The following is a 26,742-nucleotide window of genomic DNA, read 5'->3' as shown; positions in this document are numbered from 1 at the left end:
CTACATTCTCCGACAGCTCTCCTCCCACCATCCACACTACATTCTCAGACAGCTCTCCTCCACTATCCACACTACATTCTCCGACAGCTCTCCTCCACCATCCACACTACATTCTCTGACAGCTCTCCTCCACCATCCACACTACATTCTCCGACAGCTCACCTCCACCATCCACACTACATTCTCCGACAGCTCTCCCCCACCGTCCACACTACATTCTCCGACAACTCTCCTTCTGCCATACACTACATTGTACTTTCTGGTGTTGGACAAGATTATTTTTTTTTTTTTTTACAAAAAGATTTTTTGCACTATGAACATGAAAAAGGATGCTCACCTGTGTGAATTTTCTGGTGTTTAACAAGGGTTATTTTCTCAGTGAAAGATTTACTGCACTCTGAACATGAATAGGGACGCTCACCTGTGTGAATTTTCTGGTGTTTAACAAGGGTTCCTTTCCGAGTGAAAGATTTACTGCACTCTGAACATGAATAAAGAAGCTCACCAGTGTGAATTTTCTGGTGTGTAACAAGGTGTGCTTTTTGAGTGAAAGATTTTCCGCACTCTGAACATGAATAAGGACGCTCACCAGTGTGAATTCTCTGGTGTTTAACAAGGGTTATTTTCTCAGTGAAAGATTTACTGCACTCTGAACATGAAAAAGGACGCTCACCAGTGTGAATTTTCTGGTGTGTAACAAGGTATTTTTTCTGAGTGAAAGATTTCCCGCACTCTGAACATGAATAAGGACGCTCACCCGTGTGAATTCTCTGATGTTGAACAAGGGAGGGTTTCCTAATGAAAGATTTTCCACACTCTGAACATGAATAAGGACGCTCACCCATGTGAATTCTCTGATGTTGAACAAGCTTTCTTCTACAAGTGAATGCTTCTTCGCACTCTGAACATGAATAGGGACGCTCACCCGTGTGAATTCTCTGATGTTCAACAAGATCCTGTTTGTGAATGAAAGATTTCCCGCACTCTGAACATGAATAAGGACGCTCACCCGTGTGAATTCTCTGATGTTGAACAAGCTTTCTTCTACAAGTGAATGCTTTTTCGCACTCTGAACATGAATAGGGACGCTCACCCGTGTGAATTCTCTGATGTTGAACAAGCTTTCTTCTACAAGTGAATGCTTTTTCGCACTCTGAACATGAATAGGGACGCTCACCCGTGTGAATTCTCTGATGTTCAACAAGATCCTGTTTGTGAATGAAAGATTTCCCGCACTCTGAACATGAATAAGGACGCTCACCAGTGTGAATTCTCTGATGTTCAACAAGATCCCTTTTCCAAATGAAAGATTTTCCACACTCTGAACATGAATAGGGACGCTCACCCGTGTGAATTCTCTGATGTTGAACAAGATTGCTTCTACAAGTGAATGCTTTTTCGCACTCTGAACATGAATAGGGACGCTCACCCGTGTGAATTCTCTGATGTTCAACAAGATCCTTTTTCCCAATGAAAGATTTCCCACACTCTGAACATGAATAAGGACGCTCACCCGTGTGAATTCCCTGATGAATAACAAGGCCACTTCTACTAGTGAAAGATTTCCCACACTCTGCACATGAATGAAGACGCGCACCCGTGTGAATTCTCTGATGAATAACAAGGCGTCTTCTACGAGTGTAAGATTTCCCACACTCTGAACATGAATGAAGACGCGCCCCCTTGTGAATTCTCTGATGAATAACAAGGCCTCTTATACCAGTGAAAGATTCCCCACACTCTGCACATGAATGAGGACGTTTACCCGTGTGATCCGAGGGATCCATTGATGTCTCCGGACAGGAAGGTCTGTGATGTATATTTTGTGTATTTGGATTTCCTCCTGGAGGATCCTGTGTGATGAAATTACTATAGCACAATAATAATAGAAGAGGTCTCTCCGAGGAATTCCTGACATCACCTCCATCTGTTGGAAAGAAGTAAAAAAAAATATATATATATATAAAAAAATCTCAGTAGATGACAAATAACTGGAGTTTTAGCTCCTCCCCCCCGTCAGTGGAATAAATGGAGATGCCGATCTCACAGCTGGGCTCCTGTTCTCCCTCCAAAAAGTCTTCACACCGAATCCATGCGTGGTTCATGTGTGGGCATGGTGTCAGCCAGCCCTGAGTCTTCACTAGCTAAAATGCATTTTTGATTTGTTACGACATCAGATTGCCACTATTTGTTTGGATTTTAAATTATAAAGAATTTTCATATCCTTTATGGACTCCAGTGTGAACACTTTTGTAAAATTCATTAATAGAAGAGTCATGTTGGTCTAACATTCAACAGGTTCACAGAGCTCTGGTATGGATTTTGGTACAATTGTAACATCAAAATATGAAAACAAACCAGTTAAAAGATATAAAACACCCAAAACAACTATGACACACTGGGTAACATTCCATTGTGCATTAATGACAGCTATAGGGAATAATGGGGATGCCAGGTCAGTTTGTGGAAACATGACGTTATATTGAGGAATGGAGATGGACCTTTCATATGGTGTACAGTATCTCCTCCTCATTTGTTGGGAACATGACATTATATTGAGGAATGGAGATGGACCTTTCATATGGTGTACAGTATCTCCTCCTCATTTGTTGGGAACATGACGTTATATTGAGGAATGGAGATGGACCTTTCATATGGTGTACAGGAGGGGTGTCAAGCTCAATTTCACCAGGGGCTACATCAACATTATGGTTGGCCTCAAAAGGACCATTTGTATCTGTAAGACTATATAAATGTATCTAGTCTGTATCATGTTAAATTACTGCCTCTGCATTTGATTGTTACTGGACTTAGTAATAACTTTAGACTAATGCCGCGTACACACGATCGGAAATTACAACAAGAAAGGTCAGATGTGAGCTTTTTGGACGGAAATTCCGACCGTGTGTACGCTCCATCGGACTTTTGCTGTCAGAATTTCCACCAGACGCATGCTCGGAAAACAATTCGATGCATGCTCGGAAGCACTGAACTTAATTTTCTCGGCTCATCGTAGTGTTGTACGTCACCGCGTTCTTGACGATCGAAAGTTCAGAGAACTTTTGTGTATGCATCCAAGCTTGAGCGGAATTCCGTCGGAAAAAACATCCAAGGTTTTTCCGACGGAAAATCCGATCGTGTGTACGCGGCATTAAAGTGTTGCTAAACCCACATCAGTAAAATCAGTCTGTATATTCAGTAAAGCATGTTAGTTATTCTCACTGTGGAACCTAAGGGGCTAATCCTCTGCATTGTGTAAAAAGGCTGTTTGATCCTGTATGCACAGATCCTACTCTTCCTCTACTGACTCCAAAACAGGTCCAGATAAGACCGAGTTACTGGAGTCAGGCTGCACATGCTCAGTTTGGTGTGTATTGCTAGAGTTTTTTTTTTTTTCTTGGGAGAGTGCATGTGATCAGGATAGGGCCAATCAGCACTGTACAGACAGAGGGTCAGGGGTTCTACTGTGGATACTGGAAGGACAACCAGTGGAGTATGAAAACTCCTCTTTACAAGCTTTAACCAGACACTGAGAGAAGTCACTGCTATATACTGCTGATGAGAAAAGGTATTTAGCAGTTTAGATTTACAAAAATTATTGCATTTCCATGTTCTGTGGGAGGCCAGATATAGTGAATGCAGAGTCCTGGGTTTAGTACCACTCTAAGCTGTGATGGGCAGGTACAGACCACTCACACTCTTGCAGCAGATGATGCAAGTCTGAAAAGGAGGGTTGCACGGTTGGTATAATCCACAAGAAACTTTTTTGGAGACTGCTCTGATGGTTCTGACATGGTTCTGACCGCGGTTCTTTTGAAAGGAGTGTCTGTACACTCGGGCGGCAAGAGGTTCTTGCCAAGAATCTCGTCAGGAAAAACAACGTTTTTTTTCCTGACGAGATTCTGGCCCGGGTGTACAGGGCTCGAGCCTCCAGTAAAGTTTCTTGTGGATGATACCAGCGGTATGCGACGCTCCTCAACTGGCATAGAATTGTATTATTCTCATAATTATAAGCAGATGTCCAAACAACCCAACCCCCCCCTTATATCAGAGTCCATCACCATCTGAATTCAACAGTACCTCACCCTTTCTTATATCACAGTACACTGTAAAGTCAGGAGACTGCGATGGCCACTCCAGAACCCTCACCTTTTTCTGCTGTAACCACTAGTGTACACTAGTTTTCTGCTGTAACCACTAGTGTGTCAACTTGGCCTTGTGCTTAGGGTCATTGTCATGCTGAAAAGTTCAAGTGTGTCCCATGTCCCGCTTTCATGCAGAAGAATGCAAATTGTCTGCCAGTATTTTCTTTTTTTTATATGCTGCGTTCCTCTTGTCATCAAATTCACAAGATTCCCCGTACCTTTATAGCTCACACACCCTCAAAACATCAGTGAGCCACCACCATGCTTCACAGTGGGGATGGTATTCTTGTTGCTATAGAATACAAAGCACTTTGTGACCATAATACTTTATTTTGGCCTTGTCACTCCAGATTACAGTGTGCCAGAAGCTGTGAGGCGTGTCAAGGTGTTGTCGGGCACATCGTAACTGGGCTTTTTTTGGCACTGGCGCTATAATGGCTACTTTCTAGCAACTCAACCATGTAGCTCATTTTTGACCAAGTATCATCGTAATGTGCTCCTTGAAAACAATCACACCTTCTTTTTTCCAGAGCAGCCTGTATTTTTCCTGAGGTTACTTGTGGGTTTTTCTTTGTATTCCGAACAATTCTTCTGACAGTTGTGGCTGCAATCTTTCTCGGTCTACCTGACCTTGGCTTCAAGAGATCCCCGAATTTTGCACTTCTTAATAAGTGAATGAACAGTACTGGGGCCAAAAAACTATCAATTTTGAAAATACAGTTGAACCTCGGATTACAAGCATAATCCGTTCCAGGAGAATGCTTGTAATCCAAAGAACTCGCATATCAAAGGGAGTTTTCCCATTGAAGTCAATGGAAACTAAAATAATTTGTTCCGCATTGACTTCAATGGGATGCAATATCGAATTCGGCCAGAGTGCCGAAAACGAGGACACTTTGGCTCGGGTCCTGCGCCCCGTACCTCAGGCCAAATGAGGTACTGCAGGCCAATGTTCGGCTCCTGCGCCCCCGTACCTCAGGCCAAATGAGGTACTGCAGGCCTATTTTCAGCTCTGTTCGGGTCCTGCGCCCCTATACCTCAGGCCAAATGAGGTACTGCGGGCCTATTTAGCCTGAATTCTGCTCGTCTTGCGAGTCAACACTCGCAAACCGAGTCAGAATTTTTTTTAAAAAGTTGCTCGCAAATCAAAATGCTCTCAAACCAAGTTGCTCTTAACCAAGGTTCCACTGTAGTTGTCAACTATTTTCATAATCGATTAATCGGCCAGCCGATCAGTTGGCCTGCATCCAGAATGCATTATTTGTTTACATATCAGGAAATACAGTGCAGCACACATACAGCTCAGTACACCGTCCATCCAAAAGAAAATTACGGTAAGTATTTGATAGGAAAATTTTCATTTTTTTTTTGGCATGATCAGTCATATTTTAAATGTCAATGCCAAAATTTTAAAAATATTTCCACGCGATCCAAACTTTTGAGCACAACTGTATATTCACAGTTATGTACATGCTTATTAGGAACATTTGTGCAATATACGGAATCATAATTGCATTTTCACATATAAAATATAGATGCGCTAATATTAACTTAAAAGGTGATAAAACGTACAAAGAAAAACTAATCAGGGAGAATACTCCATAAACTGTGAATTACTAATATGTCCTTAATTAGTGCACAGTGATTAGCAGGATTCCATGCAGGGAAAAAATCACTCTCTTCAATCTGAATGCTAATCCAGCCCTCCACCGCTGTGATCAGATGATACAGGCACTCACAGACAGGGATTGCATGAAAGAAAAGAGAAAAAATCTCATTGCGCAATATTCGATGACAGATCAAAAAATGTAATCAGAGCATTGACATATGCACTCACGAATCCCGGCTTTCAGTAAAGCATGAAAACGCCACTCAGTATGTTGTTTCCTCAGCTCGATCCGATGCACTCGGATTCGATCGCAGGCTCCTCCCTACGCGTTACGTCACAGGCACGCGACTTACTCATGGGTAAGTCGCGTGCCTGTGACGTAACGCGTAGGGAGGAGCCTGCGATCGAATCCGAGTGCATCGGATCGAGCTGAGGAAACAACATACTGAGTGGCGTTTTCATGCTTTACTGAAAGCCGGGATTCGTGAGTGCATATGTCAATGCTCTGATTACATTTTTTGATCTGTCATCGAATATTGCGCAATGAGATTTTTTCTCTTTTCTTTCATGCAATCCCTGTCTGTGAGTGCCTGTATCATCTGATCACAGCGGTGGAGGGCTGGATTAGCATTCAGATTGAAGAGAGTGATTTTTTCCCTGCATGGAATCCTGCTAATCACTGTGCACTAATTAAGGACATATTAGTAATTCACAGTTTATGGAGTATTCTCCCTGATTAGTTTTTCTTTGTACGTTTTATCACCTTTTAAGTTAATATTAGCGCATCTATATTTTATATGTTTCACTGTTTGGATTTGGTATCACTCAAGAAAGCAGCTATATTATTTGTTTTTTTATTTAGGTGCACGTGGAATTGATTATTTAATTAGCGCTGTAGTATATTTTTCACATTACTTGATAATTGCATTTTCACCCCCTCTCTCTTATAGAACACAGTACCAGTCCTCAGAACCCATCCTGGGGTCCCGCTAAGGGGAAACTCCACCACACAGTTCAGTTCACATCTTTACGGCGTCCTTACTGATCACCTCCCATACATGGACAGACCACGTATATCACTTCAGAAGCAGAAGGTGGCACATCACAGCACCAAGTGTCAACCCTTTCCACACCTTTAGGAGGCAAACACATATTTGACTTTTTAGCACCTGTCTACAGGGTGATGTGAAGATCTGGTAATTATCTAACAGTTTTCTTAAACTACAATTCTTATACTCTGATGTAAAATGAGACTGAACCATTTGTTCCACAGTGCCTATACTTACTTGTGTTAATAGATGGAGAAATGTCCTCCTGTTCACTTTTCATAATCATCCCAATCTCCTCCGTGGACGGCTGATCACCCCCCACATACGTCTCTACTTCTTCTTCTTCTTTAACCTCAGCTTTTATATTAATCTGTTCTTCACCCTACACCAAAAATAATAGAAAATATATTTTAAAGCCGATTCCCAGACAGATTTAAAAGACACAAATGACAAAAGCTCTGCATTTCCTACTACACCATTACATGTGTGGGTTTTTTTATTTTTAAATAAATCTAAGCAGTGCAAGTACCTGAATGGGACCTGGTATCAGGCTCTTGCAGTACCTGTACATAAAGCCGCGTACACACGACCATTTTTCAAGTCAAGGGAAAAACAACGTTTTTCTCGACGTGATTCTTGTCAAGCCTGCCTTGCATACACACGATCGTGAAAAAAAAAAATGCTCTTACACCTACCTGATGATGGTGAGAGATGGTGTGACCTTCCTGTGTGGAATCCCGGGAATACAGAGGACCTCCCTCCTCCATAGACTGCTGATCCCCAAACATCTCTTCTTTTTCTACTTTAACCTCAACTTTGATGTCTTTCAGTTCCTCACCCTAAAGGAGATAAAATACATTTATAAAATGAAGTAAGAGATTGCAGAGAAAAATATAATCTCGTAGCTTAAAATATAGATTTAGGTCTACATGCCCAGTCCTACCTACCTGAACCTGGTAAGGGATGGCGTGATCCTCCTGTATGGAATCCCAACAATACAGAGGAGGGGGAAATCTCTCAACCTAAAACACAAAAGGTGATAAAATTCATTTATAAAATGGACCAAGAGGTTATATAAATGTCATCTCATAGGTTTTGCATTTTAATTGCTCAGTCCCACCTACCTGATGATGGTGAGGGATGGTGTGACCAAATGAGGTGAAGGTGCTGTGATGGTTAAAGGGTCACCAGACTTCACTGATGGGACACACTGTATTAAAAGAAAACGCTAATGTCATGTGAGCTCACAGGATCCTCCTCACCTTTCTGGTCACAATGGTGTTTTATTATTAAAATTTACTGATGTCATGTGATCCTCTCAGAATCCCCCCCCCCCCCCCATAAGCAGCTAGATTACCTCCAGGTTTAAAGTAGAATTCTAGCTAATGCTAAACGTACGGTATAATGCGGAGTCCCTCAGGGATTCCCTTTGTCGCCCGTATTGTTCAATATCTATCTTCGCCCTCTCTTTGAAATCATCAGTAACCAGAAGTTACTTTACCACTCCTATGTAGACGACACACAACTGTATTTCCGCATCTGCAACAAAAAGGATCATTCTCTTGGACTAGAGAAATGCCTTACTCTAATAGATGACTGGATGACAAACAGTTATCTCAAACTCAACGGCTCGAAAACAGAACTTCTCCTGTTTCACGCCAACTGAAAAAATCACCCCGCGTCAACATGGACTCCCCCGCCCATTCTGGGCAAAACTATCACCCCTAGCACCAAAGTCAAAAGTCTCTGAGTCATTTTTGACACCTACATAACAATGGATGCACAAATAGGGTCAGTAGTCCGGATCCCACCATCTGCTGCGCCTACTAGGCAGACTTACCCCCTTTATCCCGAAAGAGGACATTGCAGTCGTGGTGGGAACAATCATCAATTCCAGACTCGACTACGCAAATGCCCTCTATCTAGGACTCCCCAAATACCAAATCACTCGTCAGCAAGTCGTTCAAAATACGGCCGCTCGACTAGTGACTGGGAAAAAAAACATGGGAATCAATCTCACCTTCACCGAGATCCCTTCATTGGTTGCCAGTAAAAGACAGAATCACTTTCAAGGCACTCTGCCTAATACATAAGTGTATTCAAGGCAACGCCCCCCAATATCTACGCGAAAAAATAAAAGCCCATAACCCCAATCGCATTCTGCGATCCACCAATCAAAACCTACTCGATACAAGTCCAAAGGAGATCGAAGATTTGCAGTCCAAGGACCTCGGCTGTGGAATGCACTACCAACCACCATCCGACTGGAGTCGGACTACTTGGCCTTCAGGAGAAAGATTAAAACCCATCTCTTCTGAGGTCAAGGGGTTCCTTACCCTAGGAATGGTTACAGCGCCCAGAGGCGATTCAGTTCGCATGTGTTGCGCTTTACAAATTTCTCACTCACTCAATGCCTACCTCAGGGGTTGACAAATTTGCTTGGAATCTAGGAGCCAGCTAAAAAAGTTAGGAGCCAGAAAACGCACCCCGTCCCGACAAGCTTGCGCGCAGAAGCAAACACATACGTGAGCAGCGCCCGCATATGTAAACGGTGTACAAACCACACATGTGAGGTATCTTTGCGATTGGTAGAGCGAGAGCAATAATTCTAGCCCTAGACCTCCTCTGTAACGCAATAAGCGTTTATTGATCGGTTTGCGCAAAAGTTATAGCATCTACAAAATAGGGGATATATTTATAACAGTTTTATTCGATCTGCGATTTTTATCATGACTGCGACATTGTGGCGGACACATCGGACACATTTTTGGGACCAGTCATTTTTACAGCGATCAGTGCTATAAAAATGCACTGATTACTGTGAAAATAAAATGGCAGGGAAGGGGTTAACCACTAGGTGGCACTGTAGGGGTCAAGTGTTCCCTAAAGCATGATTCTTACTGTAGGGGGCGTGGCTTGCTGTGACACGTCACTGATCGTGTTCCCGATGACAGGGAACACGATCAGTGACAGCGTCAGCTAGGCAGAACGGGGAGATGTGTTTACACTAACATCTTCCCGTTCTATGTCTCTGTGAGACGATCGCGGGTATGCCCATAGTGATCGAGTCCGAGGGACGCGCTCACAGAGATCTCAGCCGCAACAACCGCTTCTTAAAGGGGACGTACAGGTACGTCCCTTTGCCTGCCCATGCCATGCTGCAGACGTATATCTGCTTGCGGCGGGCGGCAAGAGGTTAAACTAGGTAAGTATATACAGTTGTTCTACCCAGAACAGTTAGTATAGGTGTCTGAAGGGGGGGGGGGGGAGCATTTTTATGAATAGTTAGTCTTTAGGTGAAATTCTATGTTAAATTACCTCCCGTCCTGTGACATGGAAGGTATCTATTAACGTGCCATAACATCATCTTTATGTTTTACCACAACAAATGGGTATTATATTGTATTTGTGTGCACTAAAATTTATTAACGTGTGGGGTAGATTCAGATAGAATGGTCTATCTGTCCGCCCGGCGTAACGCATCTCAGATACGTTACGCCGCTGTAATTTAGGGCGCAAGTTCTGTATTCAGAAACAACTTGCGCCCTTAGTTACGGCGGCGTAAAGTATCTGTGTCGGCGTAAGCCCGCCTAATTCAAATGTGGATGATGTGGGCGTGTTTTATGTATATTAACTGTGACCCCGCCCATTTGACGTTTTTTTTTTACGAACGGCGCATGCTCAAAATTCCGCCGCAAATCGTCATTGCTTTCGACGTGAACGTAAATTACGTCCAGCCCTATTCGCGAACGACTTACGCAAAATTTTCAAAACTCGGCGCGGGAACGACGGCCATACTTAACATAGGATACGCCTCATATAGCAGGGGTAACTATTCCGCCGAAAAAAGCCTAACGTAAACGACGTAAAAAAAATGCGCCGGCCGGACGTACGTTTCTGAATCGGCGTATCTAGCTCATTTGCATATTCCTGGCGTAAATCTATGGAAGCGCCACCTAGCGGCCAGCGTAAATATGCAACCTAAGATACGACGGTGTAAAACACTTACGCCGGTCGGATCTTAGGGAAATCTATGCGTAACTGATTCTATGAATCAGGCACATAGATACGACCGGCCGGACTCTGCTCTGAATCTACCCCTGTATTTTTTCAGAAAATTTACGTTTGATAAATCACAGCGCAAATGTCATAAAAAAAATTGTGACAACAACCATTTTATTCTCCAGGAGGGCCTCTGCTTAAAATGTATAACAATTGGGGGTTCTAAGTCATTTTCTAGCAAAAAAAATAAATAAAAATAGATTTTTATATGTAGACGAGAAATGTCAGAAATGGTCTGGACTGGAGATGGTTTGTTTTCCTTTCAGTCATGTGACTTGGATTCTCATCCATCCTCATTAATGTGATCCATACAAGACTCTGATCTCTGTAGACAGATAATATAGCGGCCTCGCTGGTCATTAGAACTCATAGGCAAGTAGAGGTTCATTGTAAATCCTTTGTCCAAAAGTGAGGGAGGTTTTGTGTCTGTGTTGTGTTAATAAATACCAAATAAATTCAACATGAAACATCACAGTTAGGAAGAAAAGAGGAAGAGGACGGACATGACGGGGGGGTTATTCAGTGTAAAAATAAAATAAGATCTTATTACCTCCTCTGCTGCCACATGTACAGTCTTCTCTCTACGGCCTCACACCTCACCCGGAAGTTTTTCTGGCCCCCTACATCACTTCCTGTTCATAAGCTAACTCACTTCCTGTCTGCTCCTGACATCACTTCCTCCCCAGCTGTGGTATCACTCCCTGTGTCCGTACAATCACACTCTTCCCGTCTCCTTGTTCTACGCAATATAATAGGAAAAGATCTCCATTGTAAAAGTAATGTTTATTTAAAGGGGAATTCACGTCTATTTTCAGGCCTCATGCACACTGGACGTTAAAATAACGTTATTAAAACGTCATTAGCTTGGCAGTGAGTTTTTCAATAGTTTTCAGCCTTTTTCAACGTTTTTTAGCATATTTTGGTGTTAGCGTTTTTTTAGCTAGAAACCACCTCTCTGTATTAGTAACTCCCATTTACCCACAATGCATCTCTGCAAAGCCTGTGTGTATTGTTTAGTGACCATTTTGAGAGCAGAGAGAGTTCTAGAGGACAGAGGAAGCACTGCATCATTCAGCAAAGCAGACTGGGAAATGTAGGAATTTACAGGAACAATAACAAAGTAAACACATTGTAAAATGTTTTGATATGTGTAGCGCTACCCCCGAAGGAGCCGCTGGTTGATTTGGGATCGGCGTATTGAGTTACCTTCTTATCGTTGTCTAGGGTGTTTGTAGTGAGCAGAGCAGTAAACGAATGTCCAATCAGCCAGTAGTATTTTCTGAATGCTTTATTCTCGGCCCAACATGGCTAAGATCAAGTGTAGTATCTGTTCTTATCAGTCTTGGGAGTGGGTGGACATGGCCTTCTGGCTTAGTTCCCCTGCTCTCATGGGGTCTCCCTTCGGGGGAGCCCCACCTAGTACTGGGAGGGTTCTGTTTCGGTAGTCCCTCCGAGGAAGTTGGGTCCGTGTCGACTTCGGTTGCTCGGACCACAGTACCTCAGTCCCCGTCTGGAGCCTAACGCCCCGGGGGATCAGGGTTTGGGTCCCTCTTCACAGGAGGACCACTTGACGTTGCACCCGTCTGCACGTTTTTGTGAACAAACGGGTGGAGTTTTTGGGTGTGTTCACACGCCATAGGCTTTTCAAAAAAAATCTGTTCTTATCAGTTGCCAATAGGTGGTGCTAAACTGACTGTCCCCAGTACCTGGGCAGAGGGAAAGGGATGGCAGTTTGTGGACGCTAAGCCTGTTGGTGTGGAGGTGGAAGCCTTCTGATCGGGACAGAGAGGCATGAGGTCGAAGCTGAAGGGCCGGGTCCCTGGCCTTTGGCCTGGTTTTGGTGGTGTCTGCCCCAGTCAGTTGTTCGGGAGAGAACCCTTGCTCCTCCTTTTCCCGGGAGGGGCGGGTAGTATTTCCCGAATGTAATTAGGTTGGAGAGTTGGAGGTTGTGGGTAGTAGCCTGCTTAAGTGGGCTCTCCCCGACCTCTTCTCCTACCTTCCTGGCTGGGAAGGGTGCTGCCGGTCCGGACCTGGGGTCAGGGACCATTGAAAAGCCTGTGGAGATAGTGCCCCTGGAGTGGCAGTCCAGGGGTGCCATACATTGCACGAGTGTTTGAAAGGGGCACTCATCGTGTGGCACCTTAGGTCACTGATCTCCACACACACTTTTTGACACCTGCCTTCAGGGCCGAGCCTTTTGGCTAGGACCAGAGGAATTTTTGTTCCTGGCCGGAGGGCCACCCATCGTATTGTACGGTGGCCACTTTCCCACTCACAATGGGCCAGATTCTGGTAGATTGTGCATTGGCGTAGCGTAAGCCATTTACACTACGCCACCGCAACTTACTGGAGCAAGTGCCGTATTCCTCAAGCACTTGCTCTGTAATTTGCGGCGGCATAGTGTAAATGGCCCGGCGTATCCCCTCGTAATTCAGAAGGGGCGGCTTGTATTTAAATTAAGCGCGCTCCCGCTTCGATTGAACTGCGCATGCGCCGGGCTGAAAAAAAGCCCAGTGCGCATGCTCCAGCTCACGACGGAAAACGTCAATGACACCGACGTGTGCGTCATTGACGTAAAGTCGTATTCAAGAACGACTTAGGAAAACGACGTACCCGACGGGAAAAGACGACGCGGACCCGACGCCATACTTAACATGGCGGACTGGCGAGAGGTTACCCCTCATATAGCAGGGGTAACCTTACGCCTACGGAAACGACGTAAGCGACGACTACGCGACGCAAATTCGTTCGGGAATCGGCGTATCACGCTCATTTGCATAGTCAAATGAGACCTGAACGTAAACGCCACCTAGCGGCCAGCGGCGAATTACATTTAAGATCCGACAGTGTAAGTCACTTACACCTGTCGGATCTTGGCCGTATCTATGCGAAAATGATTCTAGGAATCACTCGCATAGATACCCGGGTCAAAAAACAGAGATACGACGGTGTTTCCTGAGATACACCGTCGTAACTCTTCTGAGAATCTGGCCCAGACAAATTAAGTATGTTAAAGTGTAAGTTGACCAGATTTTTTAAATGAAATCCAGGGACAATTTTTTTTTTTTTACTAGTAATGGTGGCAATCAGCGACTCTCTGCCTGTCGCCACCCACCTCACAGCCTGTCAAGTCTTACTCCCCGGGCTCCCGGCTACTACTAGGTGGGGAGCCGAGGAGGATCACTCCGCCAGGGAAGGCAAGGAGATAGGCAGGCGGCTGGCCGGGACTTGAGTCAAGGCAGAAGAACATGCAAATTGAATGGGCACCCGAAACTGAAGAAATATTCCCTCCGCTCCGACCAGCACATGATAATCAGAAAGGGGCACAGATAATGGAAAAAAATACACCCCCCTAAGCTAGTAGGAGCGGCGTAATTAAGATTTTTTTTATTCTGCACTGACTTTTTTTTTAAATTGCCCCAGTTCCTGTTCAAATCCAATCCAGAGACAAAACCGGGGACAGACTTGGTCTAGGGACAGTTTCCTCAATCCGGGAACTGTCCCCAGAAACCGGGGATGTCTGGTCACCCTATTAAAGTGATTGTAAAGGTTAGCATTTTTTTTAATGACAAACAAAACAAAGTCAGCGCCAAAAATGTCCGAATGTAAGATTGCACCTAAAAGCAAGTGTAACTAAAAGATGCAAACATATCATGTATTAAAAAATCAACATTGATTGGCAGCTAAAAGGACATGCACACCAGGAGTGGTGTGAAAGAAAAAACAAATCTGAGAAAATCCTTTGAAGTAGCGCTAAAACAAAGAAGATTATAGGAGTCCCACAATCATAAAAAATGAAAGGTTTATTTAAAACTTGTATAAGTCTCAAAAGCAAAAGTCTCCAGGTTGTCAGTTCTGTGATACAACACAGTACAGTGTGAGCTGACCGCTTGTAAGTGATCCTACGAACCAATAGACACAGAGCTAAGAGTCACTGAAGCGTGTCTGCACTCCGCAGACCTCTCCCATAGATGGAAAGTCTCACAAGTGATGAGCTTGTGACAGAAGCTGTGGGTACTGTATCGCTCTCTTACCATAACCCTGGTCTTAGTATGCTAGGTTCACACTAATGCAAATTAGATTCATGCATCTAATTTGCATAACAGGAGAGTATGACCGGCTCTCAATGGACTGCACTGTGCCCTGAGTCCACCCAGTTGAGTGACAATAGCAAATTAATATTTGCTATTGTTTTCCTGATTCCCCTCCGGGGGAAATCAGGATGCGGGTCCTGGGTCCCGATTGACCAGGTAGTCTTAGGACTCCTGGCCAATTCAGCCGGGAGAAGAAGCAACTGCCCCGGAGTAAGGAGTAGCAGCCCTTCACCGGATCCTTGTCATCTGGCTCCTAAGGTAAGGAGGCCTCTGATCTCTGCCCTCCCACTGGAACTAAGAATAGGTATGCTGGAAGAAGTCTGCAGCAGAGCTGGGACTCAGGACTCGTCAGTGGATAATGCAGTCTAAGCAGACAGGAGAGTACAAACATGCAGAAGAATTAGGGATGGGTGGAGTTGCACAGGAACACAGGGGGTCACTTTAAGTAGGGAGTGAACAAGAAGTTCATGGGTGAAACTCGCCCCTCACCATCCTCCACACAACATTTTTCAACAGCTCTCTTCCACAATCCACACTACATTCTCAGACGGCTCTCCTCCCACCATCCACACTACATTCTCCGACAGCTCTCCTCCATCCACATTACATTCTCAGACGGCTCTCCTCCACCATCCACACTACATTCTCCGACAGCTCTCCCCCACCATCCACACTACATTCTCCGACAGCTCTCCTCCATCCACACTACATTCTCCGATGGCTCTCCTCCATCATCCACACTACATTCTCTGATGGCTCTCCTCCACCATCCACACTACATTCTCCGACAGCTCTCCTCCACCATCCACACTACATTCTCCGACAACTCTCCTCCATCATCCACACTACATTTTCTGACAGCTCTCCTCCACCGTCCACACTACATTCTCCGACAGCTCTCCTCCACTATCCACACTACATTCTCCGACAGATCTCCCCCACCATCCACACTACATTCTCCGACATCTCTCCTCCACCATCCACACTACATTCTCCGACAGCTCTCCTCCACATCCACACTACATTCTCAGACAGCTCTCCTCCTACATCCACATTACATTCTCCGACAGCTCTTCCCCACTATCCACACTACATTCTCCGACAGATCTCCTCCCACCATCCACACTACATTCTCCAACAGCTCTCCTCCACATCCACACTACATTCTCAGACAGCTCTCCTCCACATCCACACTACATTCTTCAACAGCCCTTCCCCACCATCCACACTACATTCTCCGACAGATCTCCTCCCACCATCCACACTACATTCTCCAACAGCTCTCCTCCACCATCCACACTACATTCTCCGACAGCTCTCCTCCCACCATCCACACTACATTCTCCGACAGCTCTTCTCCCACCATCCACACTACATTCTCCAACAGCTCTCCTCCACACTACATTCTCCGACAGCTCTCCTCCATCGTCCACACTACATTTTTCGACAGCTCTCCTCCACCATCCACACTACATTCTCCGACAGCTCTCCTCCACCATCCACACTACATTCTCCAACAGCTCTTCTCCCACCATCCACACTACATTCTCCAACAGCTCTCCTCCACACTACATTCTCCGACAGCTCTCCTCCATCGTCCACACTACATTTTTCGACAGCTCTCCTCCACCATCCACACTACATTCTCCGACAGCTCTCCTCCACCATCCACACTACATTCTCCGACAGCTCTCCTCTACCATCCACACTACATTCTCCAACAGCTCTTCTCCCACCATCCACACTACATTCTCCAACAGCTCTCCTCCACACTACATTCTCCGACAGCTCTCCTCCATCGTCCACACTACATTTTTCGACAGCTCTCCCCCACCATCCACACTACATTCTCCGACAGCTCTCCTCCACCATCCACACTACATTCTCCGACAGCTCTCCTCCACCATCCACACTACATTCTCGGGGATATCACAAAGTAGGGATAGAAACTGTACCAGACACATTCCAACATTGAAGACTCCAAGAAATACAAGAAGCCAAAACTCCACATACCAATTTAATATCACTTTTTGATAGGATGCATCCCCTTTATAAATGAAAAATTTTCTTTATACAGTTGTGCTATGGATTAATACATTCCAGCAGTAAAAACCATCGTACATTTGCCAAAATAATCGTCAGGTTCTTTCGCTCCGAGTTCTTCTTTCTGTGGAGGATTTCCCGCAGTCTGAATTCATTGAGGACACAATGCGGTGTGAAAGCTTGTGATGTGTAACAAGGGTTTCTTTCTGATTGAAAGACTTCCCGCACTCAATACATGAATAAGGACGCTCACCCGTGTGAGTTAGCTTGTGTCTAACAAGCCCTCCTTTTTTAGTGAAAGATTTCCCGCACTCTGAACATGAAAAAGGACGCTCGCCTGTGTGAATTATCTGATGTATAACAAGGCTTCCTTTAGTAGTAAAAGATTTCCCGCACTCTGAACATGAATTCTTTCCTGTGTGTTTTCTCTGGTGATCATCCAGGTTCTCTTTTTTAGAGAAAGACCTCCCGCACTCTGAACATAAAAAAGGACGCTCACCCGTGTGCATTCTCTGGTGTCTAAGAAGTACATTTTTCTCAGTGAAAGATTTTCCGCAGAGTAAACATGAATAAGGACGCTCACCTGTGTGAATTTTCTGATGTTTGGCAAGGATGCCTTTGTGACTGAAAGATTTCCCACATTCTGAACATGAATAAGGACGCTCACCCGTGTGACTTCTCTGGTGTTTTGCAAGGTCTCCTTTATGACTGAAACATTTCCCACACTCTGAACATGAATAAGGCTGCTCACCTGTGTGAATTCTCTGATGTTTAACAAGGTCTCCTTTATAAGCAAAAGATTTCCCGCACTCTGAACATAAATAAGGACGCTCACCAGTATGAATTCTTTGATGTTTAACAAAGTCGCCTTTATGAGTGAATGATTTCCCGCACTCTGAACATGAATAAGGACGTTCACCTGTGTGAATTCTGTTATGTTTAACAAGGTCTCCTTTATAATTGAAAGATTTCCCACACTCAGAACATGCATAGGGATGCTCGCCTGTATGAATTCTTTGATGTATACCAAGGTCTACTTTATGAGTGAAAGATTTCCCGCACTCCGAGCACAAATAGGGACGCTCACCCGTGTGAATTCTCTGGTGCTTAATAAGATTATCTTTCTTAAAGAAAGACTTCCCGCATTCTAAACATGAATAGGGTCGCTCTCCTGTGTGAATTTTCTGGTGTTTAAAAAGATTATCTTTCTTAAAGAATGATTTCCCGCACTCTGAACATGAATAGTTTCGCTCACCCTTGTAATTTCTCTGGTGTTCATACAAGTTCTCTTTTCTAGAGAAAGATTTCCCGCACTCCGAACATGAATACGGTCGCTCACCGGTGTGAAATCTCTGGTGTTTTGCAAGGTTTCCTTTCTGAGCAAAAGATTTCCCGCACTCTGAACATGAATAAGGACGCTCACCCGTGTGAATTCTCTGGTGTTGCAAAAGGTTTCCTTTCTGAGCAAATGATTTTCCACACTCTGAACATGAATGCTCCCCCGTGTGAACTTTCTGGTGTGCAACAAGGCTTCCTTTTACAGTGAAAGATTTCCCGCACTCTGAGCACGAATAAGGACGCTCCCCCGTGTGAATTCTTTGATGTTTGGCAAGGTATTCTTTATGGGTAAAACATTTCCCGCACTCTGAACATGGGAATAGATGGTCACCTCGGTGATCTCCTTCATGGGGTGAGGAAGATTCCTCGGGATTAGAAGGATCTGTTGATCTATCTGCAGTGTGAGATCTTACATGGATATTTACAATCATAGTATGTGATTGATGAGAAGATTCCCCCTGATCAGAGGGATCCATTGATGTCTCCGGACAGGAAGGTCTGTGATGTATATGTTGTGTATTTGGATTTCCTCCTGGAGGATCCTGTGTGATGACATTATCTTCTGACTTGCAATCAGCAGATAATAGAAGATGTCTCTCCGAGGAATTCCTCACATCACATCCATCTGTTGGAAAGAAGGAAGAAAAATATATAAATAATCTCAGTAGATGACAAATAACTGGAGTTTTAGCTCCAGTTTGTACTGCACACCGCTTTGGCCTGAATCCTGCTAGTTTTGCGAGACAACACTCAAAAACCGAGTTAGGATTCTTCAAGAAACAGTGCTCACATTGCGAAACGCTCGTTAACAGTATTACTCTCAATCCGAGGTTCCACTGTACATGGAATCGGATTGTAGGCAGTTTATGCTGAAGCATTTATATTGTCTCACATGTGGGTTACCGTCACCTCATGGTTGAAGTCCAAACTACAGTACTTCACCAGGCCCCACACTAAAAGGATTATGTCTCATCACCTGCCAGTGACACCTGTCCTGGCACTGGAAAGACATTTTGAGGCATGGTCCCATGAAGGGTTTTGTGCCAAGGAGGGCCCTAAATTAGAAGGCCAGCCGCTCAGTAGAGTTCGCCAAGTGCCAAGCTATCTCCATCTACAGAAAAGAACCGGCCACCACCTTTCCCTCTCCCAAACCGACTGCTCTTCCTCATTATCATGCTTTACTCCATAACCTCATTCGGTTAACTGCATTGTACATATTGTTCCCTAGTTCTTCCCGATGCTTTACAATGTATCTTCCTTTCCAAAGTAACACAGACAGAAATGCCACGTACACACGATCAGAAATTCCGCCAAGAAAAGTTCGATGTGAGCTTTTGGTCGGAAATTCTGACCGTGTGTAGGCCCCATCAGACTTTTTCTGTCAGAATTTCCGACAGCAAAAATTCAAGATTTTCCGACGGGAATTCCGATCGTCTGTATGCAATTCCGGCACGCATGCTCAGAATCAATTCGACACATGCTCGGAGTCTTTGAACCTAATTTTTCTCGGCTTGTTGTAGTGTTGTACGTCACAGTTTTCTTGACGTTCGGAATTTTGTGTGACCGTGTGTATGCAACACAACTTTGAGCCAACATTCCGTCTGGAAAAATCCACGGTTTTCTTGATGTCATTTCCGATCGCGTTTACGCGGCCTTACTCTTATGCCGCGTACACACGATCGGACATTCCGACAACAAAACCGTGGATTTTTTTCCTATGGATGTTGGCTCAAACTTGTCTTGCATACACACGATCGCACAAATGTTGGAAATTCCGATCGCCAAGAATGCAGTGATGTACAAGACGTATGACGACACTATAAAAGGGAAGTTCAATACCAAGTGCACCACCCTTTGGGCTCATTCTGCTAATCTTGTGTTAGTAGAAGTTTTGTGAGAGACGATTCACACTTTTGAGCCTTGTGCTTTTCAGTCCGTTACTGCTCTTTAGTTTGATCTCTTCAGGAGATCACAAGAAATAATAAAGAAATCAGAAGGTCTTCTTGATCTCTTGTCTTCCAGTGATGTTCTCTAGCCCTTGAAGCACAAGTGCCACTAAAAACACCTCGAAGGACCCATTGCAGCATCGCCGTAAACTTGCCAAATCATGTCAAACATCTCTGTGGCGGATTCTCGGAACCTCACTGTGTCCAACCCAAAAGGCGAAGAGGTGAACCACCAATGCGAGGCGCCATGCCATTGTTAATCGGTTAAGGACCGGCTCCTGTACATATACGTTGGCAGAATGGCACCGCTCGGCAAAGTAACGTATATTTACGTCACTTTGACATTGCTACCGTGCGGGCGCGTGCCCCTGCCGCAAGCTCTGTGCCCGCGGGACCCTCGACGTCCACCGGTGTCCTGCGATCGGGTCACAGTGCTGCAGAACGGTGAGAGGTCAGTGTAAACAAGCATCATCGGTAGCAGCGATCAGTGTCATGTCACTCGTAGCCACGCCCCCTAACAGTTAGATTTACTCCCTAAGACACACTTAACCCCTTCAGTGCCACCTAGTGGTTAACCCCTTCACTGCCATCGCAATTTTCACAGTAATCAGTGCATATTTATAGCACTGATCGCTGTAAAAGTGACAATGGTACCAAAAATGTGTCAAAAGTGTCCGTTGTGTTAACCATAAAGTCACAGTCATGATGCTGATCGCCGCCATTACTAGTAAAAAAATAAAACATAAAAAAAATGTCATATAACTATCCCCTATTTTATAGACGCTATAACTTTGGCGCAAACCAATTAATAAATAATAAACACTAATTGTGTTTTTTTTTACCAAAAATATGTAGAAGAGTACGAATCGGCCTAAACTGTGGAATTTTTTTTTTTAAAGATTTTTGGGAATATTTATTATAGCAAAACGTAAAAAAATATTACATTTTTTTTCAAAATTGTCGCTCTATTTTTGTTTATAGCGGAAAAAAATTGCAGAGGTAATCAAATACCACCAAAAGAAAGCTCTATTTGTGGGAAAAAAAGGACGTCAATTTTATTTGGGAGCCACGTCACACGACCGCGCAATTGTCAGTTAAAGCGATGCAGTGCCGAATCGCAAAAAGTGGCCTGGTCATTTGGCAGCCAAATCCTCCGGGGCTGAAGTGGTTAAAAGCACGGTGCCAGGAGGGTTTCGTGTTACAGTGGGCCCTCATTTAGAAACCCAGCTTCTTAGTACAGTTCGCCAAGTACCAAGCCACCCCTACCTGCAGAACCCCAAACACCAGCAACCACTCTTCCCTCTACCCTAATGGCAGTTCCTCCTTCTCATCATACTTCACTCCATGACCTGCACTTACCTGTGTCGCTAAGTAGTAACATTTTCTCCTGTTCACTCTTCATAGTCCTCCCAACCTCCTCTGTGAATGGCTGATCACTCCCCACATACGTCTCTACTTCTTCTTCTTTAACCTCAGCTTTTATATTAATCCGTTCTTCACCCTACACCAAAAATAATAGAAAACATCTATTAATTCAGAACGCCGGGCAGATATAAAAGATACAAAGGATATCAGCTCTGCATTCCCTAAAACATCATTAAATATGTTTCTGTTAATAAATATAAGCAATATAAGAACCTGAATATGACCTGGTATCAGGCTCCTGCAGTACCTGTACATAAGAGCTCAGACTGGGAGAGGAAGAAGAAGAACAATGAGCCAATCAGCTGTACTGCAGTTCTAGCAATAGACATGCCGATATCAGGAAAGAGCAGAAACAAGGGAGATGAGCTCATCAGTCTGCTGCTTCATCTTTTACTGTCCAGTCACAGGCGGGGGGAGGGACAAGACTGGCAAGTGCTAATGACCTGAAGCTGTGATAAATCAGGTCTACTGTCCATTTCCTGTGAGCCTAGGAATCTCGGGACCCATTCCCTGAGGCCGCGTACACACGGTCGATCCATCCCATGAGAATGGTCCGATGGACCGTTTTCATCGGTTCACTGTTGAAGCAGACTGATGGTCTGATGTGCGTACACACCATCGTTCCAAAAACCGATCGGGTCAGAACGCGGTGACGTAAAACACACGACGTGCTGAAAAAAACGAAGTTCAATGCTTGCAAGCATGCGTCGACTTGATTCTGAGCATGCGCAGGTTTTGAACCGATGCTTTTGTGTACTAACCATCGGTTTGGACCTATCGGTCAGCGGTCCATCGGTTAGATTTTAAAGCAAGTTCTTTAATTTTTGTCTGAAGGACAAAAGACAGATGGGGCGTACACACGGACGGTTTGGACCGATGAATCTGAACTTCAGTCCGTTTTCATCGGTTTGGACCGATGGTGTGGACATCAGCCTGGAGTTACAGCAGGAGCGAAGAACAGCAACACCTCATTCAGTACTGAACACAGGGAGGAAGAGGACCCATGACAACATGTGACTGGACTTGACCCACAGAAGAAATAAACGTATATTGCTTAAAAGTAGATAAATAAAATAGGGGTGAAAAATGTAGGGTGCTCTACAAAGCTGGAAACGGGGATGGGGGGGGTGCAAAATTGCACTTCTCTTGTTTTAATGCTTATTTCTATATCTGAATACACAGAAGAATGTCATCTCATGGCTTAGAATATATATATATATATAGGTCTACCTGCCCCGACCCACCAACTGGAACCTGGTGAGGGATGGTGTGATCCTCCTGTATGGTATCCTTGGAACACGGAGGAGGGGGAAATCTCTCACCATAAACCCAAAAGATGATAAAATACGTTTATAAAATGGAGCAATAGATTACACAGAAAAATATCATCTCATAGCTTAAAATACTTTTACGTTCTAATTGCTCAGTCCCACCTACCTGATGATGGTGAGGGATGGTGTGATCTTCTTGTATAGAATCCCAGGAATACAGAGGACATCCCTCCTCCATAGACTGCTGATCATCAAACATCTCTTCCTTCTCCACTTTAACCTCAACTTTGATGCCTTTCAGTTCTTCACCCTAAACCCCAAATATGATAGAACAGATTTGTAAAAAGAAACAAAAGATGACATAAAATAATGTCTATTTGAGTTCTAGTTGCTCAGTCCCACCTACCTGATGATGGTGAGGGATGGTGTGACCTTCCTGTGTGGAATCCTGGGAATACAGAGGACGGGGACACCTCTCTGGTGGGTTCCCATTACTGGATCCATCTGTAGGAAACACACACAATGACTGAATACATTGTTTCTATGTGTTTATCAGATGATGGGGGATCTAGGTGGATCCTCCGTACTGCTCTCTCCTTTACAATAAAGTCTCCTCTTACCCGGTGATGTGAGGGGCGGCTGATTCTCCATCATGACGTCCTTGTAGAGATCCTTGTGTCCTTCTAAATACTCCCACTCCTCCATGGAGAAATAGACAGTGACATCCTGACACCTTATAGGAACCTGACACACACAATGATACAGTCACCATCCAGACACATCCCTTGTCTGTTACTGGATAATGTCCCAGAATTCCCGGCACCGCTCACCTCTCCTGTCAGCAGATCAATGATCTTGTTGGTGACTTCTAGAATCTTCTTCTCATTGATTCTCTCATGTTTCAGGGAATGAGGTGAAGGCACTGTAATGGCAAAATGGTCATCAGACTTTACCGGAGGAAAACTCTGCATTGAAAGAACACTAAGGTCATGTGACCTCCCAGAATCCTCCTCACCTCTCCAGTCAGGTCTGTGTTTTATTAAAGCGGGGGTTCACCCCCAAATTTTTTTTTAACATTACATTCAGCCGAGTTATCAGAATGAAAATCGGCTGCTTTTTTATTTTAATTTTATCCCCGTACATACCGTTTTTTCACCGTCGCTTCCGGAAAGTCTTCTGCGGGACTGGGCGTTCCTAATTGATTGAGAGGCTTCCGACTTTCGCATACAGCGCGTCACGAGTTGCCGAAAGAAGCCGGACTGCGAGTCGGCTCTTTACGGCGCTTGCGCACCGACGTTCGGCTTCTTTCGGCAACTCGTGACACACAGTATGCGACGGTCGGAAGCCTGTCAATCAATTAGGAACGCCCAGTCACGCAGAAGACATACCTGGAAGCGGCGGTGAAAATACGGTATGTACGGGGATAAAATAAAAAAAAAACAGCCGATTGTCATTCTGCCAACTGTTTCTCCTCAGTAAGCTTTACACCATCATCCGAGTGGTGGAAAGTCATTTAGAACAGCTTACTGAACACCTTACTGAGGAGGAACAGGAAGTGAGAAATTCAGGCAAAGAAAACAAAGAAAAAAAAACATTTAGAAGGGAAATCGAAGGAAAGGGTAAGTGAACCAACAATGCACAAGTTTAAAGGAACCTATTTAGAAAATAAAAAACAAACCTTTACAACCCCTCATCATACATTTACATATCATACATTTATTTCATGGAATATATGGCCCTCTTCTCTTTATAGGTAATATTTCTGTACTGATTATAAAATATCCTATTACCTCCTCCCCTGCCAGCTTCAACGTCTTCTCTATATTCCTTCCCAACTCACTGCTCTCACACGGAACTTCCTATTTAGACTACACATCACTTCCTGTTTATTTAGAACCTCACTTCCTGTCTGCACCTGACATCACTTCCTGTCTCTGACTTCCTGTGTCTGTACGATCTTAAAGCGGGAGTTCACCCATTTAAAAAAAAAAAAAAATCTCCCCTTAGCTTCCTGCTCGTTCGGTGTAGGGGAATCGGCTATTTATATTAAAATATGTGCAGTACTTACCCGTTTTCGAGCTGCATCTTCTTCCGTCGCTTCCGGGTATGGGTCTTCGGGAGCGGGCGTTCCTTCTTGATTGACATTCTTCCGAGAGGCTTCCGACGGTCGCATCCATCGCGTCACTCGTAGCCGAAAGAAGCCGAACGTCGGTGCGGCTCTATACTGCGCCTGCGCACCGACGTTCGGCTTCTTTCGGAAAATCGTGACGCGATGGATGCGACCGTCGGAAGCCTCTCGGAAACCTGTCAATCAAGAAGGAACGCCCATTCCCGAAGCCCATACCCGGAAGCGACGGAGAGGATGCGTCTCGTAAACGGGTAAGTACTGCTCATATTTTAAAATAAATAGCCGATTCCCCTAGTAATAACGAGCAGGAATCTAAGGGGGAAAAGTGCCCTCTAAGGGTGAACCCCCGCTTTAAGCTTCTTTTCTCCATGTGCCACCCCTCAATAAAATTGGAAACGATCTAGAGTCCCATCTATTTTCAGTATGGGAATATTATACGGCAGCACTCAGCATGGCTCAGTGTTCTCTGTACAGCACTGCGGTAATATGTCAGAGCTAGATTGTAAGCTCCTTGAGGGTAGGGACTGATCTGAATGTATTATATAGATACGTAAAGCGTTGCGTAAATTGACGGCGTTATATAAGTATAATAATAATAGTGTGTGACTGTGGGGGAGGAGACATGAGTGTAAGCTCCTCTGGTACAGAGTAAGGAGGAGCTCCAGCATGTTCGCACAGTCCATATGCAGAGCCTGCCAGGAAGTCGGCACCGCGCTGCGCTAATCACAGGCAGGTAGACGTTTCCCGATGCTCGGCTGCAGAGATCGGGAATGCCCTGCCTGTGATTAGCGCAGCTCGCTGCCGACTTCCTGGCGGGCTCTGCACATGGACTGTGCGAACACGCCGGAGCTCATCCTTGGTACAGAGACTGATGTGACTGGCTCAGTGATCTCTGTACAGCACTGCGGTATATGTCAGAGCTATAGAAATGTATACTAATAATAATAGTATGTAACAATGGGGGAGAGGGCATTACATTGTAAGCTCCTCTGGTAAGGAGACTGATGTGGCTGGCTCAGTGTTCTCTGTACAGCACTGCGGTATATGTCAGAGCTAAATTGTAAACTCCTTGAGGGTAGGGACTGATCTGAATGTTTTATATATATATATATATATATATGTAAAGCACTGTGTAAATTGATGGTGTTATATAAGTCTAAATGTATAATAATAATAGTATGTGGGGGAGGGGGCATTAGAGTGTAAGCTCCTCTGCTACAGAGACGGATGTGACTGGCTCAGTAATCTCTGTACAGCGCTGCGGTATACGTCAGAGCTATATAAATGTATATTAATAATAGTGTGTGACTGTGGGGGAGGGGACATTACAGTGTAAGCTCCTCTGGTACAGAGACTGATGTGACTGGCTCAGTGTTCTCTGTACAGCACTGCGGTATATGTCAGAGCTATTTAAATGTATATTAATACTAGTGTGTGATTAGAGTGTAAGCTAAGGTGACCAGATTTTTTAAATGAAATCTGGGGCAACAATCAGCGACTCTCTGCCCGTCGCTGCCGGCCTCACAATTCTTACTCTCCGGGCCCCGGCTACTACTGGATGGGGAGCGGAGGAAGATCACTCCGCCAGGAAAGGCAAGGAGATGGGTAGGTGGCTGGCCAGGATTTGAGCCA

The 26,742-nt window shown here is 44.6% G+C and overlaps 1 protein-coding gene and 1 long non-coding RNA gene across 2 annotated transcripts in view; both read right to left on the bottom strand.

Annotated features, from left to right (window-relative positions):
• The window catches only part of LOC120910545 (zinc finger protein 850-like), a 71,927-nt gene that overhangs the window by 20,258 nt on the left and 24,927 nt on the right, over positions 1-26,742 (bottom strand). Inside the window, 4 exon segments of the mRNA XM_040322300.1 lie at positions 257-295; positions 297-1,853; positions 18,883-18,965; positions 21,646-21,787. Of these exon segments, the coding sequence (XP_040178234.1) occupies positions 257-295; positions 297-1,853; positions 18,883-18,965; positions 21,646-21,787 (1,821 nt within the window).
• LOC120910278 lies at positions 23,698-24,915 on the bottom strand. The gene is made up of 3 exons (XR_005741483.1): positions 24,773-24,915; positions 23,813-23,904; positions 23,698-23,726 (listed from the first exon to the last, which is right to left on the bottom strand). It is a non-coding gene; the product is annotated as an uncharacterized LOC120910278 (long non-coding RNA).

The sequence above is a fragment of the Rana temporaria genome, chromosome 8 (genome assembly GCF_905171775.1).
Source record: "Rana temporaria chromosome 8, aRanTem1.1, whole genome shotgun sequence".
NCBI lineage: Eukaryota > Metazoa > Chordata > Amphibia > Anura > Ranidae > Rana > Rana temporaria.
The sequence above is the reverse complement of the archived record's forward strand: the minus strand, read 5'-3'. Positions and strand labels throughout refer to the sequence as shown.